General features: G+C 31.3%; 2 protein-coding genes across 5 annotated transcripts; one reads left to right on the top strand and one right to left on the bottom strand.

Moving 5' to 3' along the window:
• The first annotated feature begins 1,346 nt into the window (after nt 1–1,346).
• Nucleotides 1,347–3,369, top strand: LOC137812770 (small ribosomal subunit protein uS2). Its single transcript, XM_068614968.1, has 5 exons — nt 1,347–1,647; nt 1,786–2,048; nt 2,267–2,464; nt 2,597–2,819; nt 3,030–3,369. Exons 1-5 carry the CDS (start codon nt 1,494–1,496, stop codon nt 3,128–3,130), a joined length of 939 nt encoding a protein of 312 aa, XP_068471069.1. The 5' UTR covers nt 1,347–1,493; the 3' UTR covers nt 3,131–3,369.
• Nucleotides 3,370–6,572: 3,203 nt separating this feature from the next.
• On the bottom strand, nt 6,573–17,600 carry LOC137812745 (phosphoinositide phosphatase SAC2-like). 4 transcript variants are annotated; one of them, XM_068614932.1, is made up of 16 exons: nt 16,785–17,600; nt 14,359–14,563; nt 14,084–14,249; nt 13,202–13,427; nt 12,690–12,766; nt 12,423–12,610; nt 12,243–12,340; nt 11,997–12,130; nt 11,785–11,916; nt 11,009–11,375; nt 10,300–10,421; nt 10,039–10,152; nt 9,245–9,418; nt 8,420–8,572; nt 7,592–7,676; nt 6,573–7,045 (listed from the first exon to the last, which is right to left on the bottom strand). In XM_068614932.1, the coding sequence occupies exons 1-16, from the start codon at nt 16,893–16,895 to the stop codon at nt 6,944–6,946; spliced, it is 2,454 nt and encodes an 817-aa protein (XP_068471033.1). In that variant the 5' UTR covers nt 16,896–17,600; the 3' UTR covers nt 6,573–6,943. The 4 variants fall into 4 exon arrangements, with proteins under 4 accessions (XP_068471033.1, XP_068471041.1, XP_068471056.1 ...); XM_068614940.1 differs by having other exon boundaries at nt 11,785–11,913; XM_068614955.1 differs by lacking the exons at nt 14,084–14,249; nt 14,359–14,563; nt 16,785–17,600 and adding an exon at nt 13,603–14,033 and having other exon boundaries at nt 11,785–11,913.
• Nucleotides 17,601–18,070: the final 470 nt, after the last annotated feature.

The raw sequence follows: 18,070 nt of genomic DNA, 5'->3' as shown, positions 1-18,070 counted from the left end.
TGATTCATTGTTTTGTCATAATATATGAATACATGAATATCTGTTTGATTTCTAGCACTATCATTTTTATATTTCATTCTTATTTTTTCTAATTATTCTATTTTTTTAATAATTACGTCACTGAGTGCTTTGTAACAACATTTTTTATTCTAAAAAAATTTATCTTAATTTTTAAACTTTTAATTCAATTTTTTTTATTTAAATAAATCACGGTAAAGTATTAGTTTCTATGAAACTCACCTTTTCCTTAGCATTCTAAGAAGTGAAACACGAATTAATCATTTACATCTATTAAAATTACTTAAAAACTATTTTGAATATAAAATGGGAATGTGATTTTAAAATGGAAAACCACCTAATGGGATAATTTATTTTATTTGCATCCTTTTATTAGTCTATAAAAAATCAACTTTACATTTCATAAAATAAATTTAAACTAATAATTCAACAAAATATTTAATATTTTAATATCTTGTTATATATTTGATTTTAATATAGAATTTTCCATCAGTATTAATAAACTAACAAATTTTCTTTTTAAAATACAACAGTTAGGAATTATTTTTGTTATATAAGTTTAAATTTTAACATAATTGTCAAATATAATCTAAATATTTATAGCAAAAAATATTTAAATACATAAAGTACAATTAGATTTATGATAAATATACAGTACAATTACGCACTGTTATTTATAATGTATTATATATTTACATTTTGGTCTATATAACTAGATTTAAAATATTTAACTTTTTTTAGTAAAATATGTAATTATACTTATAAAAAATAGTTATATAGTAAAAAAGTGATAATAAAAGAAAATAATTTTACTGCCAAATATGATCTATATTTATGACAATATAAAATATATACATTAAATCATTGTTATACGATATTACCAACTATCAATAGTTAATGTGATAAAAAAAATTACTGATTGTTAAGTGTTTCAATGTAACTACAATATTATAAAAAATAATAAAAATTATTATTATTATTTTAGTAACTTTTATATTAATTAATCTATTGGGATGATTTTTTTTCAACAGCATGTTCATGGATAGACGTATACAGTAAAAATATGTTACTTAGATAAATTACAAACTTATAGGTTAAACTCATTTAGCAATCCTTAACACTTTTTTTTTTCATTAGTGAGAATATATATATATATATATATATATATATATAAAATATATACAATATATAAAATATATATATAGAGAGAGACTAAGTTCAGTTATGAGGCGAAAAGAAGTTCTCAAAATCAATTTTTTGATTGGGCTTCGTTCATAGGTTTTATTGGGCCTGATAGTTGATTGACCATTAGACTGTAAAGAAAAGCCCATGAGCAAAACCCATTAGGGTTTTCTGCGGTATATTAGAAAACGCAAGCTCCCAAGTTCTCCTTCTGAAGTCTCTTGCTGCACTCACTGAAACACCTAGGGTTTTCGAGCTCGTTCTTTCGGAGTTTGAGACGCGCGCACGCAACCATGGCCGCCCCTACCAACGCCGCTGCTGCCCCGCCGCGTCAGCTATCCCAGAAGGAAGCCGACATCCAGATGATGTTGGCCGCCGACGTTCACCTCGGCACCAAGAACTGCGACTTCCAAATGGAACGTTACATCTTCAAGCGCCGCAACGACGGTAATTAACTCTCTTTTTTTTTTTCTGTCTCACGTTACACAATCTCGTTGTGTTGAAATTTCGATAGAGTTTTGAATCTGCAATAGTTGCATTAAGAGAATAGACTTTTGATTTGTTGTGGTGCGGATTTGGAATTAGGTATTTACATTATCAACCTTGGAAAGACCTGGGAGAAGCTTCAGCTTGCTGCCAGGGTTATTGTTGCAATTGAGAACCCTCAGGATATTATTGTTCAATCTGCAAGGCCTTATGGTCAGAGAGCGGTTCTCAAGTTTGCTCAATACACCGGTGCTCATGCCATTGCTGGAAGGCATACTCCTGGTACCTTTACCAATCAGCTCCAAACCTCATTCAGTGAGCCTCGCCTCCTTATCCTCACGGATCCAAGAACAGATCATCAGGTATATTTTCCACTTAAACGGTTATATGTTTGATTTTAGGTTCATTTGATTTGGTAGTTAATCTAATTTTTGTTGTGTTTTTTAAGAAATAGAAATTCGATTTGTAATTCATGTAGCTGATTTCCTTAGGTGATGAGGATTTATTTGTTTTCTGTTGTGCTGTTCTGTCCCTGAGTGTTGCCGGTGTTGTGATATTAATATATATGGGTTGTTTGCAGCCCATTAAGGAAGGTGCTCTTGGAAACATTCCAACCATTGCTTTCTGTGACACTGACTCACCTATGAGGTATGTAGACATTGGAATTCCTGCCAACAACAAGGGCAAACACAGCATTGGTTGTCTCTTTTGGCTTCTTGCCAGGATGGTGTTGCAAATGAGGGGTACCATTCGCCCTGGCCTCAAATGGGATGTCATGGTAAATATTTTTTTGGTTGCCTTTCATTATTTATTTGGGTTGTAATTGAGTTATAGTTTTTTATTTGGGGAGAGTCTGATTTTTGGGAAGATATTGATGAAGTTTCTTGACTTGAATTTTTCTTTGATGCAGGTCGACTTGTTTTTCTATAGAGAACCAGAGGAGGCTAAGCAACAAGAGGAGGAGGAAGCTCCTGCTGGTGATTATGCCATTACTGACTACAATCCTGGTGCTATTGCTGCTGATGGCCAGTGGCCGGGAACAATTGATCAATCTTGGACAGATGCAGTTCCACAACCCATTCCAGCTGTACCTGGTGTCAACTGGGGAGCACCACCAACTTCAGAAGCACCTGGTATGTGATTAATTTTATTTTTCAAACACTAGACTAAGTGAGTTACTTTACATATTCTATTGTTTTACGTATATTGCTTTGTGTTACTTTATTATTATATTTTCTCTACAACTCGTGACAAATGATGCAAAATGCTTGTAAATTTAACTATGTTAATTTTTAATGTTTCGAACTACATATTCATTTTTTTTTCTCTTTTTTGTTTAATAGTTGCAGTTGCAGGAGATTGGGGTGAGGCTGTTCCACCTCCACAACAAATCCCTCTTCCTCCTACTGGAGTTGAATCTGTCCAACCAACTGGCTGGGAGTAAACTATTGTTTTTTGATGCTATGATTTTGCCCCGTCCTTTAATTTTAGTTTAATATTGTCTTTCGTTGAAGTAAAATATGGATCAGTCTTTTTTGTAGCAAAGGAACTTTTGTTTTTTAGTTTGTTATGAGTGGCAGAAATATTATTATTAACATGGTATATTCGGTAAGATTTTATTTGTTTTTGATGAAAACATGAATGTTTGGTAATATGATATTTTTGCTACTTTTTTATTCAGTATTTACTGAGTACTTCGATTGTTTCATGGTTGTTGAACATCGATTTCACGTTCTATATATAGTCGCATCTCATTCGCATCTCATCGAAATCCAATTTAGCAAGAAAAATGCATTTTTTTCTGGGTATGCCATTTTTTACGTAATATGTTTTTGCTTTTCCTCTTCCTGTACATCGAATTTTTCTGCATGCTTAATATAGTATATCTACTATAACGATAGAAACGTGTAGACGGAGAATAGGATACTATTCGGCATCTTATCCTTGGAAACCAATGTTCTCAATAAATGGTTAAATAAGAAATGCTCACGATCTCGAAAAAGGTTGTAAGATTAAACGTAAAATGTCATATCTTAACATTATTGATGCTATTAAGCAAACTTGTTTAGCCTCTAGCATTTTATATCGTCTTTAAAGTGTTACTTTCCATTGTCTTGCAAACTTAATTACCATTAACATTTTATGGTTTGAAAACATATATTAATAACTTCTGATCAAAATATGTCAGTCCTATTGCTTTTTGTTTTATTAAAAAATAACAGTTATTAATTTTAGTTTTTTCACAGAGATTGTGTGTTAGTTCATTCATCATCTCAAATTCTAATTAGTATTACTTATTTCTTGAATTTCTCAAATTCAAATTCACCAACTTCTATAGTACCTCTCTATGCTTTCCGCCTTCTAGACACAAAATGTAATTAAACTCTTGTATGAGTAATGTTATTGAATTTAAGGACGAAACAATAAAGTTGTAATTTAGCTTTGGTTCTACCAAACCACAAGTGAGGGAGAAAAAATGCAGGGTTAAGTAATGGAATGAATTTGATCATTATTATTTTTCACCTCAATTTTACCATTTCCTACTACATTTTCTTATTACTTCGCGCTTTACCACCAATTCTCTAACACCCTAAAAACTATTATATGTAGTTTATTTATATATTATATATTTATACTTCATAATCGAAGTCATTTTAATTTCCTTTTCACAGGATCTACTTACATCACTAAATATTTAATTAAATATAGTATGAAATATTCTTCTTTGCATCAACTCATTCGTTTGGAGTCTATTTACTTGATTATTTCAATCAAATCATAATACAATATTTTAAAACCCTATACATACATGATATATTTTAAAATCATATATATATATATATATATCATATCTCATAATTTATACAATTTATAAATTCTAATGGATTGCAATTCAATTAATTCACTAGACTTATGCTATATCTCATATCATCATTCATATTAGCATCACAAATATGTGAAACATGAGATGAACTAAACTAAGAAATTTCTACCTATTATATCATATATACTAGGTTGTCACAACAAGTTACATAATAAAAACACATTTACCCCATGTGATAAGTTGAATCCTTATTGACACATTTCTTATTCACACAATAAAATAAATTATGACTTTTTTATTATGAAACTCCAATATCATTATCATTAGAGTTAAGATATTAAATTTTATCATTATTAAATTTTATTAATAGTACTTTTTCCATTAAAAGAATTATGTTTACAATTATATCATAACATAATTATTATATATTCTTATTCATATACATTTCAACTTAATTTATATTTCATTTCACTTACTACATAATGTACATCATCAATCAACATAAAATAAATACAAAAAATTTCAATTCACCAATCATCACACTATAATAATATTCAATTATTGTAGCTTACCATTATAGTAGCTTGATAAATATAACAATATAATGAAATATAAAAAAATTTACATTTACAAATATAAAAATATTGAATTGTGTAACAACAAAAGTCCTACCTGAATTATGTGTGAAGTGATAAAAGAAAAGATAAACAAAAATCATATTAAATTTCGCTCCTTAAATTATTTTAAATTAAAATATATCGAAATAAAAACTGTCAATATACATTTCATTACTTTTCTTATATTTAAATGTTTTACAAGTTTCGCAAATGAGTTTATTAGCTATAATTTTTTTATTTAATAATTCGCACTTAGTATTTTGTTTAGCCATTATCATTAATCATAATTAGCTAAAAAAATTGAAAAATATTATTTAATATAATTTAAGTAAAATAGGAGGTATTTTAAATTTAAGAGTTACTTTATTTAAGAGTCATGTATATAATTAACTTGCATTTTTTAATAAATCATAACCACTAATTTTTATACTATTTTTTAAACAAAAATATAATTTTAAGAATTAAATATAATTTTTATTTTATATTACATCATAATTATGTATCATTTTATTGGTAAAAAAAGGATTGATAATATATTTATTACATTGTGAACATACTTTTTATTTTATTAAAAATATAACATGTTTTGTTCAAAATTATAACTACAATATCAAAAGTAATATATTAAAATTAAAAGTAATTACATATCAAAAGTAATTACAATATCAAAAGTCTAATTAAATTGTACATATTTTTGGAGAAAAACAATTTATTGTATGTAATACCTCAAATATGATAAATATATTATTTAATTAAGTTATACATATAAGTAATCTAATTATTTGAATTCAAAATATTTTCGTTGCCTTATTTTAATTTGGTAATAGTAAGGATAAAATTACTAAGAAAATACCATTATTTTAAAAAGTAAACCAAAAAGAGTGATGTTTTCATAGATTTAAAATATATTAAATATTTCATAAAATTTCTAAATAATAGAATGAAAATTTTATTGTATTTAGTACATTTAACTAATTCATATTCAGTTCATTATTAATTATCTGAACACAATCATACCGTGTAGAGAAAAAAAATTCTCTCTCAAGGTCAGCTACATTATACATTTCCGAAAATCTTAATGACCAACAATTTTTTAATAAAACTATAAATTGTTCAACGTAATTAAAGTATCTAAATTAATGTCATTAAATTATATTAAATGATGTTTTTAATTAAAAATGAGAATTATTTCTCTAATAATAAAACAAAGAAGCCATGTGGTTTAGAGGAAACAATGTTGATGCAGACCTTTCTGCACTTTTCTCATCACTGCCTCTTCCATCATTTGAAAGAATGAAAGGGTGAAAGAAATTTTTTGATCAAATACTTTTTCTGATATTTATAAAGCTTAAGCACCTTAACTTTTATTCTGAAAAAATCCAGAAAAGCTGCCTCTCATAACATATGATAAAAGCCAAAGGAAATAGAAACTGAAACATCCCAAGGAACCAAAAATGTTGTCTGCATCTGATTTATTGGAGAGTTATAACCTGAGAAGCAGCTATGCATTTTTTTGGTTTTTCACTTTAAACTATGTACAGGGTTGATGATGATGATGATATTATGGTAAGTTTGGGGAGGAAGAAAAATGAATTACCTATTGACATCTACATTACCTCCCAAATGGATGCTATTGAAGGAAAACTATAATGAGTAACTCAAATGTTGTTGTTGCCCTTGAACAAAACTCAGCTTGTCAGCTGCTGCCACTGCTATTTGTTTGCTTTTGGATGATAATCTTACCATTTTATTTATGTACAGCAAGTCAGAACCCCCCACATCCTTCGGACGGGATGATAAAAGTCAAGACCACTCTCTATATTGTCCAAACAAAATGCAACTCTTCTTCATTTACCCAACGTTCAAACCTTTCACTGTACTTCCTATCTTTGTTCAGTTCTTCTCCACTATGCCTTCCCTGAAATACATTCAATGCAAATTTTAGCAACCACTTGGTTGCATACAGGAGAAGAATGTACTAAATATCATTGAAAAATATCTTTAACACCAACATCCACATGTGTTGTCGCCAGAATTTTACATGACAATGCGTGATTGGATGATACTATGATAGGATAAATTGGTTTTACACCAACATAGGACATTTATCAAAATTGAATTTAGGAAAATGAATGTGTGTTAACAATTTGATTCTGAAGTTTTTTAATGCTGAAGATGGGAGAGGATTTGTGGACAAAGACTGAGGTTCCCAGTTGCTGAAACTAGGCTCCCAATACTTGTAAATATCATGCTAGTGTATTTGCACTGTTAAGTTGATGTTCTAAGTTCTAAGTTCTAACCACAAATTCGCAAGTAACTGTGTCGTTGACAATAGTTCGTAGGTCTTAAGAACTACAGAAAGGCCCTATTGTTGCTTAAGGCTTTGGAAGTTATCTTACTTTTTTTCTTCTTAGAAAAGCAGTATGTTATTCTGTAATGGTTCTGCAAACTAACATATACTGACCTTAAGACTGGATCCAGATTCACTAGCAGATGTCTCAGTAGTTATTAGTTCATTCAGGATATTCTCCGAGGAGATGCTGGTCGACCTGTAACATCAACAAACAATTTTGGCATTAGTCAACAACAAAAGCCTGAAAATTGCAGACTAATACCTAACTCAAGAACTAGGTTTTTACTCCAAAATATTGATATTACTTAAATTTCTCGACTGTTTTATTCAAATATACCATAATCTATAAACCTTAAGTGAACAAAAAGTATTGAAAAGAAAAAGATAAAAACATCTTACTTCCCCATTGACTTTCAACAATAACAACAACAAAGTCATATGACACTAGGTGAGCACTGAGTCTGAGAATCCGTTAAGGACTTTGCACATGGTGCAAGTATTCACTCTAAGAGAAAACAACAAAAAATGAAATTCATGCTCTCCTAATTTCACTTGAGGATTCAGTTCAGTACGAAACCCAAGAGGTGAGTGAAGGTTTCCAGATATACCACCAGCTAGACACTTTAACATTTGCTAAGCTGGTTAAAATGCTTTCCCTCCCTCTTAATTATCTCCCCGAAAGTCAAAATCTTTCTACCCATAAATCATAAGTGCACAATATCTGGGTATTGTTGCATAAAGAAAAGGATGGCACAATTCCATCACTCTCTCATCAATTTTTTAATTCATAGAAGAACCTCACAATTAACATGTGCCTCTCTACCTTTGATCAAAGATTCAAGGAAAGGATAACACAATGGTGAAGAAAGACCACAGTTTAAAATCAATGTGTCGAAGTAAAGATGGCATGGGTGTATGATTACTAATCAAAGTTACTACCTCTCAAGTAATTCCTCTTCACAAGAATTTCCAGAAGAAGAAAGCCACTCCACATCAAGGAAATTGGAGCAATCACATGCATCTCCATGTTCGCCGAAACAAATATGACCACTCTCACAATTTTGGCCCTTGATCATTCCTCCATATATCTGCCTGTATGATTTTGAAAAAACACAACTGTCAAAAGATTAGGATTGATTGAGTAGTAAATCATAGAACGCTTGAAATTATAGGGATTTAGACGAGACCTAAATACTCTCTTATTTATCTATACTGATGTGATACAACATACAAAGCACTAATCCCTATTTATAGCAAAATATTTCTCTAATAAGGGACAAATCATTATACATAATGAAACTTGAAAACCACTCCTAAGAACATCTAAAACTAAGATATTCTATAAAACAAATAAAAACAAGATTGAGTCTATATATTATAAAGTAATAATAAATAAGGAAGGGTTTCCCGGGGCTGCACAATAATCTTTCATTTCCCATCCCACATTTAAAATATAATAAAAAAATCCAGACACGGGTTTGCACTAAATACTTAAGGAAATACTTTTAAACAAGAGATTCTGTGGGCCTAATCCACCCTCCTTTACAGGCCCTAGTGCCCTACAAAGCATGTACCAATTGACTGCATGGTTCCTCCTACTCCCGACCCAGATAGCTCATCATATAAATGAGTAGAGTGAATACAATTCAAATAAGAAACCCAGCTCTGTCTAACTCTGGGGCTGTGGGTTATTGTCAAATTTTCAGCTGTTCTTTCAGATATTACAAGCCTTAATTTAGCATGCAAAGTGTCAACTTAGCATACCTGCAATGACAAACATCACTTCCACAAGTAAATATATCTGGAGTAGACCCCGAAAGGAAACGCTTATCAGGTTTTTCAGATGAATTCTGACGATTTGTATCATTCAAGTTCCTAATTGTAGTGTCACTTTCACCGAGAATGTTACCATCTGATAGAGATCTCGTAATAGTTGACCTGCCAAAATAAAAGAAAAGCCTTTTCAATCTTCTGGCAATGAAATACTTAATTAAAGACAATATCATTTAATAAAATTCACAAGGAACAAATAACTTGTACTCATTTGCTTTCATCCTCAAAAGACGAGTAAATTTATGATTACACTTTGGCTATATAATATTGAAATTACATAAGATTTAAAGTCAAAGCAAACACCAACTCAACTTCGTGAACAAAAAAAGTATTGAGCAATTTTAGTAGCAATTCGATTTTCCAAGCAGAACCTATGAGGAAAAGAAGCAATTACTTGCACTATACAGTAAACTTGAGTAGAGAGTGAGGTAAGAAAAAGGCTTTCAGTACCAAGTATCAACATTACCTCAAACTACTAACACTGATTTAAAAAAAAGCATTCTCTTATACAAATCATCAATTTCTATCTATATGCTTGATCAATATTTTCAGCTTGAGAATTACACTCAAAGTTAAAGACAGATCTAAATAGAATAATTTTAACTGAAATTTGAAAAAATATCAGAAGTTCATATAAACGAATTTAATTCTTGAAAATTAAAAAAATCAATGCTTCATTAAATCAAAAGGACAAAAACTACTGCAACTCAATAATCCACTGTTACCTAATGCTGCCATCTGTTAAATAAAGGCCATGTCTCTTGACAGTGTAATACTGATCTGAATCTAGCTCCCACAGTGCTGGTTTTCCCTGCTGTGGCTGAAAATGCCCCAAGAATCTGACCCAAACAATATCAAAAACAACAGTAGCTATATCATTCTAATAAAGTCCACTTATAAACATTACTTGTGTTTGCTTTAAATCATATTATATATGGAAACAATTATACAAAATACAACCAAACAAATGGACTTATTTAACTTACAAGTTAATTGATTTTTGCTTATCACCATCTAAATATGTGTTGTTGTAATAACGCTGAAGGGTTCGAATAAACTCCTGGGACTGTGTTGCTGCCTTCCATTGACCTCTTCTCTCGGAAAATATCTAAACAGCATACCAATTGCAAAATAAAGGAGTGAGCAGTAATCACTAATAAAAAAAAAATCCATGCAAGGAAAAGATAACAGGAGGCAAATTTAGATCTCCCTTTCAAAACTCTGTGAAAATTGTGATGGCCTCTCTATGGTAAATTAATCTTTTAAGGTTAAATATCAATGGATGCTAGAGCTATTTCAGAACTTTTAAATAAATTTTTTAGGTCCTCAATTCAAACAACTGTAATTCAGTATCTAGAATAAGGTTTTGCCAAGTTTATAAAATTTTCCTGATCTCAGTTATGAATTTTAAAAGTATAGGAGCCTATTTAAACAAGAATTGTGCAATAGTAATAACTGCATCCATACAATTAACAAACCAACAAATTAAAAACCTTATTGCAGAAAGTTGTGAAACAAATACAACATGTCCTGGTGGAGACAACCTAATAAAAGCAACAAGCTTTCAGCATTACATTAACTTGGGTCATTTTGGATTCCATGTTACGCTTAAGATGCAGTCATGCAGATCCTAAATAAAAATAATGTAATTTCTGATCCCGTATTAAGTCCAAACTCCTAAACTAGAGAGATTACCTTGTTGTGTGCTGCAGAACCCCCATATTGAAAGGCTAATGTGTCGCCCATGGACTCATAGACTTCCATTAATTCCTCGGCCAAAGGGTTATCAAGATCAATATGTGGGGATTCAATAAATCCTAAAACTTGAAGCTGACCTCCAAGTGCAGCCAGTCCGTAAGCATATTGAGCAACATTGGTACGATCTAAACAGTCAATGCAGTTAGTCCTCAACACCCCAGATTGAAGTGTTTGGGGTTTGACACTGTAATCTTTGTTCTCATCATCTCTACAATAACAATTGCTAATTTCTGTTTCTTTATCAACGTTATTCTTATTTATGCTGGCTTCTTCTGTAATGCAGTGATCATTGACATTGTTATTCCTGCATTATATTACAAAAAAAAGAAGATCATCAATAAATGAAATTAATAAACACAACCATTCATGAGTTTTTACCAAACAGCTAATGCTTTTGGAAGACTTGGCCTCAACACAGTATCAAACTTTCAGGACCAAAAGGTTTCACCACAAGGTAGGATCAACATGTGTATTGTCTGTGTTTCAAGCCCAAAAAGCTCAAGCACACGGGGCATTTTATTTAAGATATTAATTAAAAAAAATACAAGAATCTTCACCTAATGGCTCAAGCTTTTTGAGGGTGTTACTCCATGACAAATAAAATTACTAACAATAACATCAAGGCAAAAACAATTGTAGATCAATCAAATGAAATTTCAACTTGCCTAATTAGTACAAAAGTAAACAGGACCAAAATGTAGTATGGAACTTACTCAGAGTAGGAATACTGGGATAATCTATCTAGCCTCATATTTGGTGTCACTGGAGAGTAGAAGATGCCAGTCAGCTTCAGAGCGTATGCAGCCACTTTTCCCAGCTGTCCCAACACATTAGTAGCTTTGCTGCTAAAGGTGATTGATTTAATAAAATAACACCCAAGAATAAACCTGTACTGGATAGACAGAATAAGGGAAGAGTAAGTTACCATCTTGAATGCCGATGCAGATCCCAATGAAGGAACCTCAAGCGATCTTCCCCTCTCAAATTTTTATTAATAGACCTAACAGCATTTGCAAACTCGGTTCGCAGAATAGTTTCTCGAGGCTTCTTCTCACGTGTCTTAAACAAAGAAGACAAAATAATATATAAGGTAGAAAATCCTTTAGTTTAGACACGTGAAAAAGAAAACAAACTTGCTTGGCAATTCAGTTACATATATGGAAATGCCTACCTTTATCAAGTTCAGTATAATAATTGGATTTCCATATCTTTTGACAAGATTATCAAAATGAAGTCTTGTGGCCTCAAAATTAGAGTCCTTTCTTGATACTAAAGTAAGGAAAATGAGCAATCAGCACAAATTTCAAAACAAAATGAGTAGTAACAAAGGAAAGTTGTTTCCATATCATACATATAATGTCCGGTTTTATATTCAATCTAGAGGCTTCCTGAGACCAGAACAGAGGGATTGAACCCCTGATCTGCACCACAGAACTGATTTGCATAGGGTGTCCATCACGAGCTTCTGTAAAGACTATCTGCTCTGTCTCAACATCATTAGCTACTCTACCCTTTTCATTTACTCCTCGTTTCAAATATCTGCACAAGTGCATAGATATGAAATAGAATGCAATTTTAATCTTAACAAACTTGAGAAAAGCCTAAAAAGTATATAAACCTGGTCCCAGCATAATGCCGTGAGCGCCTAGCAATGATAGTCAAGTTGAACTCACTGTCAGATATAGAAAGTTTGACCTACATACCATAACACTTGTCAACAAGATAACTTTCTGGGAACACATAATACTAGTATTTTTCTGGCACTACTAAAGTGAATTAGAAGCCAGCAATAGAGTAACCATTAAAAGTTAGCCAGCAATAAGATGTTAGAAAAACTTCCTATGGTAAATTTAATCAAACCTGGACTTGAGGAATGAATTTCCCAGTGTACTACAACTAAAAAACTAATAAGTTATGGTTTAATAACTGCAGCATTAACTCTATTAAAGGAAATGCAAACAAATAAGACTAGTTTCACTCAACAGAAAAATAGGTGTTAGATACTCGAATCATATATCAAGGTTAAGAAACAACTAAAGAAATTCACGAGTCACTAGCATTACTATTAACTACAGTAGTTACCTACAAAAAAAATATATTAGTTAGCTAATAAGAAAATTTCAAATGTACCTGTTTAAAAAAGCCATATACTAAGGCTACAGTCCATGAAGTATTCTGGAGATTATTCCTGATCCCACGAGTCAAGAACTCATTCCAAACAAAAAGGGTTTCATAGAGTGATTGCCCTGTAGTGTTATGATCAGATAAGTTGCGTTGAAGACTAAACATAACATTGTAGGAGTAGCTGAAAAAGAAGTCCTTCGCGAGATCCACACTGCATAGAAGCTTCTTGTATCTAAATCACCACAGAAGAAAGAGCACAGCCCATTAATAAGATGGTTTTTATATAAATAAATAAAAGTGAAACAAATTGACTAAAATCAACTTATGAAACCAATAACTCTAACCAAACGTATCAAAAAATTAAAAATAAAGTGATCTCCCAGTTGAACTTGAAACCCTGGCAATACCTTCTCTCAATCAAAAAGTTACATTTACATCATAACAGCAATGAAGATTGCGCCTGTACATTTGCAGGAAATGAACTGACAATAAATGTAGAACAATGAAACAACAACAAAGGAGGTATACACTATACAATATACATATTACATGACTACAAAATCTTGAAGAAGCATTACTGATTCTATTTCACAACTAAGAGACGATTAAAGTGTACCACAGAAAGATGAGAAGGTTGCTCTGAAGAAGCCCACATTGTGGATACAGACTGAAGAGAGACAATCAACATATACAGTACAAATAAACACTCCAAAATATATAGTTTCAACACAACTATGCTCTAATGTGTGTAATGAACTCAAAATAAAAAATTGTAATTCATAACATCTAAGTACAATGGACAGAGTATACTTCTCAACGCTACTCTCTACATTTCTCTTTAAATTTGCCATAGACACATTACAATTACATGCAAAATTGACTAAAGACCTGTTCTCATCCTTAGAATAAGCCATTTTGGATCGCACAGTAGAATGTGGAATTGGAACCATTTCGCTCTTTGTGACAGCATATATATTGTGACCACAGATTGTGCCGATCTTCCTTCTCTTTGTTATAAGCAGCATGTAATATGGCTCAAGAAATTTGATAAATCCTAGATCAAACGAAAAAAAAAAAACTAAATTTATTCTGATGAAAAAATGCGGGGAACAAGACTAGGATAATAATAACAATTTAGATCTTATACAGAAATAGAAAAATACCAATGATTCCATAGCAAGTTGTTACAAATTTAAGCCCTCCTGTAGACTTGTTTCCTTCATGTATCCGCCTCAGAAGGTCACAACACTCAATTTCTGAGTATATTGTTGAATCTTCAACGATATTCAATTCAGATGGCTCCAATCTGTCAATCTTTAAGATCCTCCAAACAGTTCTGTTTTTGTCTCTTCCGATCATGTAAAATTTCTGAGTGTAGAAAAATTGTAAGACCACAATAATAGTGCTTTGTAGTTATATTATGGGCATAGAAAATTTTTAAAAATAATATTATTAAAGGAAAAGAACTCCTCAGCTCGCAGTTTTTGTAACTAAAAAAAACTGAATTTAATCGCAAACTTATTTCCAGAACAATTGACAGCAGTTTTAATTTCTAACATAACAAAAACCAGCATAATAGTCATTTAATGCATACAAGTGTCAAGGGATAGTGCACTATGAACGTAAATGTCAAATGAGAAATAGTTTTACTTAGTCCAGGTTTAGAGGGTGGGTTTTAAGCACTCTGCAGCTTCCAATATTGTGCTAATGCCACATTGAGCATGCAAGGTTATAAACAATTGCATACATATTACATGTTGCATGGAATGTATATGAAATGAGCAGTTTATTGCTTGAACCAGACATGATGCTTTCTGTAAACCCTAACAACTTCAAGAAGTGTGATTCTCTCATAGTTATAATATAATAAATCCAAAGTAGAAAACGAAAACAACATTTTATCCAGAGAACAACAAACAACATCATTATATTACCATTTCAAACAAAAAGGATGCTTGATAATATGAGAGAATGATCCTACTCTAAACATTGAACAAGAGACAGACAACACAATGATTTGAAAGCACGACACAAATGAAGTTGACATGAGTGAAAAGATCATGTGATTAACGTCAAACAAAATTCAGATTCTAACTCTATTAACTTTTCTCATTTAGGTCTCGTTTCCCACCAAAACAGTTTAATTATATTGTTTTGATTCTACATTTTTTAACTTTTTCCGCATTTAACCGAAGTTTCTGAACAAGGCTAGTCATTTTTTTCCAGATTGAGGAGAATAAGACAAGAACATACCAGCAGTGGCTTTAGACAGAAAAAAAACAAAAATATGTGAGAGTGAAGGCAAATGAAGGTGACAGATCTATAAAAAACAAGAAAGTGCAATTTAAGAAATAAATATCTCATTTTTTCCCTTTTAGGTCTCCTTTCCTGAATAAGAATGTAACACTTTAATTAAATAATTTTAGTTTCGTTTTTTTTCCTTTGCCCCATTTTCATCAAAATTTCTGGATATATTTAGAAGGCTACTCAATTTTGCATTACAGAGGAGAGCAGGACAAAAATGGACAAGCAATGGCTTGAGATGGAAAACATAAACGATGTGGAAGTAAGAGATAAATGAAGGTGACACATTTATGAGAAGATTAACACGGATAACTTTATCACTTTTTTTCCTTCAAGGTCGGTTCTCACTTTCCTGTACAGGAATGTAACAGTTTAGTTCAATAATTAAGGTTCCTTTTTTTACGTATCTCTTTGCATCAAAAATTTCTGTATATATTTCACATGGCCACTCAGATTTTTCCGGATAGAGGGTAGTAAGAGAAGAACATAAGTGAAATTTAGAATTCCAAAATTATAAAACTGAAACCAAGCCGCAAAAAAAACCGAAACCAGAGTCCAATGAATGCTTGTTTAAACACTCAAGTAGATATCACAAGAAGATTTTGCAGTAAGATCCAATGAATTTAGTGTCAAAGTGGACAACAAAGCTTAGACGTTCAATAACCCATTACACAGAAGTAAACCAACAATATTTGGGGGGGAAATGAACAAAAGGCAAACATAGTCAGACAATAAATACAATCTGAAAACAGTGGGATTATAGAAGTCCACGAACAATTGGTCAGCAAATCATTTAATACTGACATTTATTTACCCTTATGCATCATGATGAAAAAAATGAAAGTTATAAATAACTGCTTTGAATGATTAAAGTCAGGCACGACTCATCAATGTGTTATGGTGAAATGAAATCCTCAAGAATCCAGACAAGACAACAGCTCATAAAACAACTATCACAGAGACATGTATCCAAATCCCAATCGGAAAGCTCCTTGTATAGAAAACCAAACTTTCCACGTGACTTTGGTTCCTTTTCCCAATGATAAAACATTATGATTCATCACTGAATTTGTGCACATAAACAGAATTCGACAAGGGAAAGAAAGAAAGAAAGAAATTCAAATCAAATCTAACCCAAACAAAACAACATAAATCTTAAATCAATAAAAGAAAAGATAAACATGCTGAAGGGAAAATAAATTCATATCTAGATCACGGTCAAAAAAACTGTATCTATAATGCACAAATCATTGATGAGTGAAGAAAAAAGATTAGACATATTTACCGAGCGAGTCTCATAGAGCCTGAACTTCTGCATATAACAAGGCTTAAGGTCAGCTCCATCTGCAACAGAAGCACTGCTCTGCAGCTTCTCCTTTGTTGAATTTGAATCCATCTTTATTCAGATCCCGAGCCTCAAAAAGCTCGGGTTTCCAACGAGATCACCAGCAGAAAATTCCAAAAAATCACCAACAAAGAGCTTCTGTTTGTTCAAACAGAAGCTCTTCGCGCATCCACACACACAAACACACAAAAAAAGCACAACAAAACCCCCCCCAAAAGGCCAAAAACTTTACATCAAACACAAGCTCCGGAATACACACACCCCACAAGAACTACAATACAATACTCAAAAATTTACATCAATGGCACACATAAAACTCCCTTAACAAAGACAATGACACCTAAATTCAAAAGGGACAAAAAATTGAAAATCAAAAAGAGAGGTTAATTGAATTAAATCAGAAACTAAGGGGAAAGGAGGAAAAAAGCAAGTTTTTTAGAAATCTAAGAGGGTGAATGGTTTTGGGGAATGGAGAAGAAGCAGAAGCAGCTTTTGGGTCTCAGAGATGAAAAGGAAGTGAAAATGAGATTGTCAGAGAGGAGAAGAAAGGCACTGCATCCACACAAAAAAATAAAATAAAAAAGAAAAACAAAATGAATGAATGAATGAAAATCATAATGTGAAATGCAAAGCTGAAAAACAATTTTAAAAGACACAAAATCGGTGTTTTCTCTTCTTTGCGTGTTCGCATTTTCTCTCTCTACCTGTGTTCCCAAAATTTTGTCAGTTTCTATGTGTGTGTGAGAATTGTGTCATGTCTTTCTCATTTTTTTCTTCTTCTTTATTTCTTTTTTACACCAAAATTAATTTTCAATAATGCTAATTAAGATTAATTAACTGTGTAACAGCTATGAATATTATTTTGTAATAATATCTTGCCATATCTTTTAATAAAATATGGTGTTATTTAATACAACCGTCATAAAGAAGTATAAATGAATTTAAGTGACAGTTAATTAATAAAGTATTCTTTTTTATGATTGCTGTATTTGAATAATTATTTTCAAAGTTTGTTAAAAACTTCAATTAAAGAAACAAATTTAAACTAAGTTGTATAAGATAAACAAACAAATTTTTAGAAAATTTAAATTTTTTTAAAAACACATTGTGTTTATTTTATGAGAAAAAGCTTGTTATTAATTTGTTTCTACAATATTCATAAAAAATATTCAAAATAAAGATTAATAAACATGCATACTACAAATTTAAAGGCTTAATTATACATT

The sequence above is a fragment of the Phaseolus vulgaris genome, chromosome 10 (assembly GCF_000499845.2).
Source record: "Phaseolus vulgaris cultivar G19833 chromosome 10, P. vulgaris v2.0, whole genome shotgun sequence".
Taxonomy (NCBI): domain Eukaryota; kingdom Viridiplantae; phylum Streptophyta; class Magnoliopsida; order Fabales; family Fabaceae; genus Phaseolus; species Phaseolus vulgaris.
Note: the sequence above shows the minus strand (reverse complement) of the source record. Positions and strands in the feature narration are given on the sequence as shown.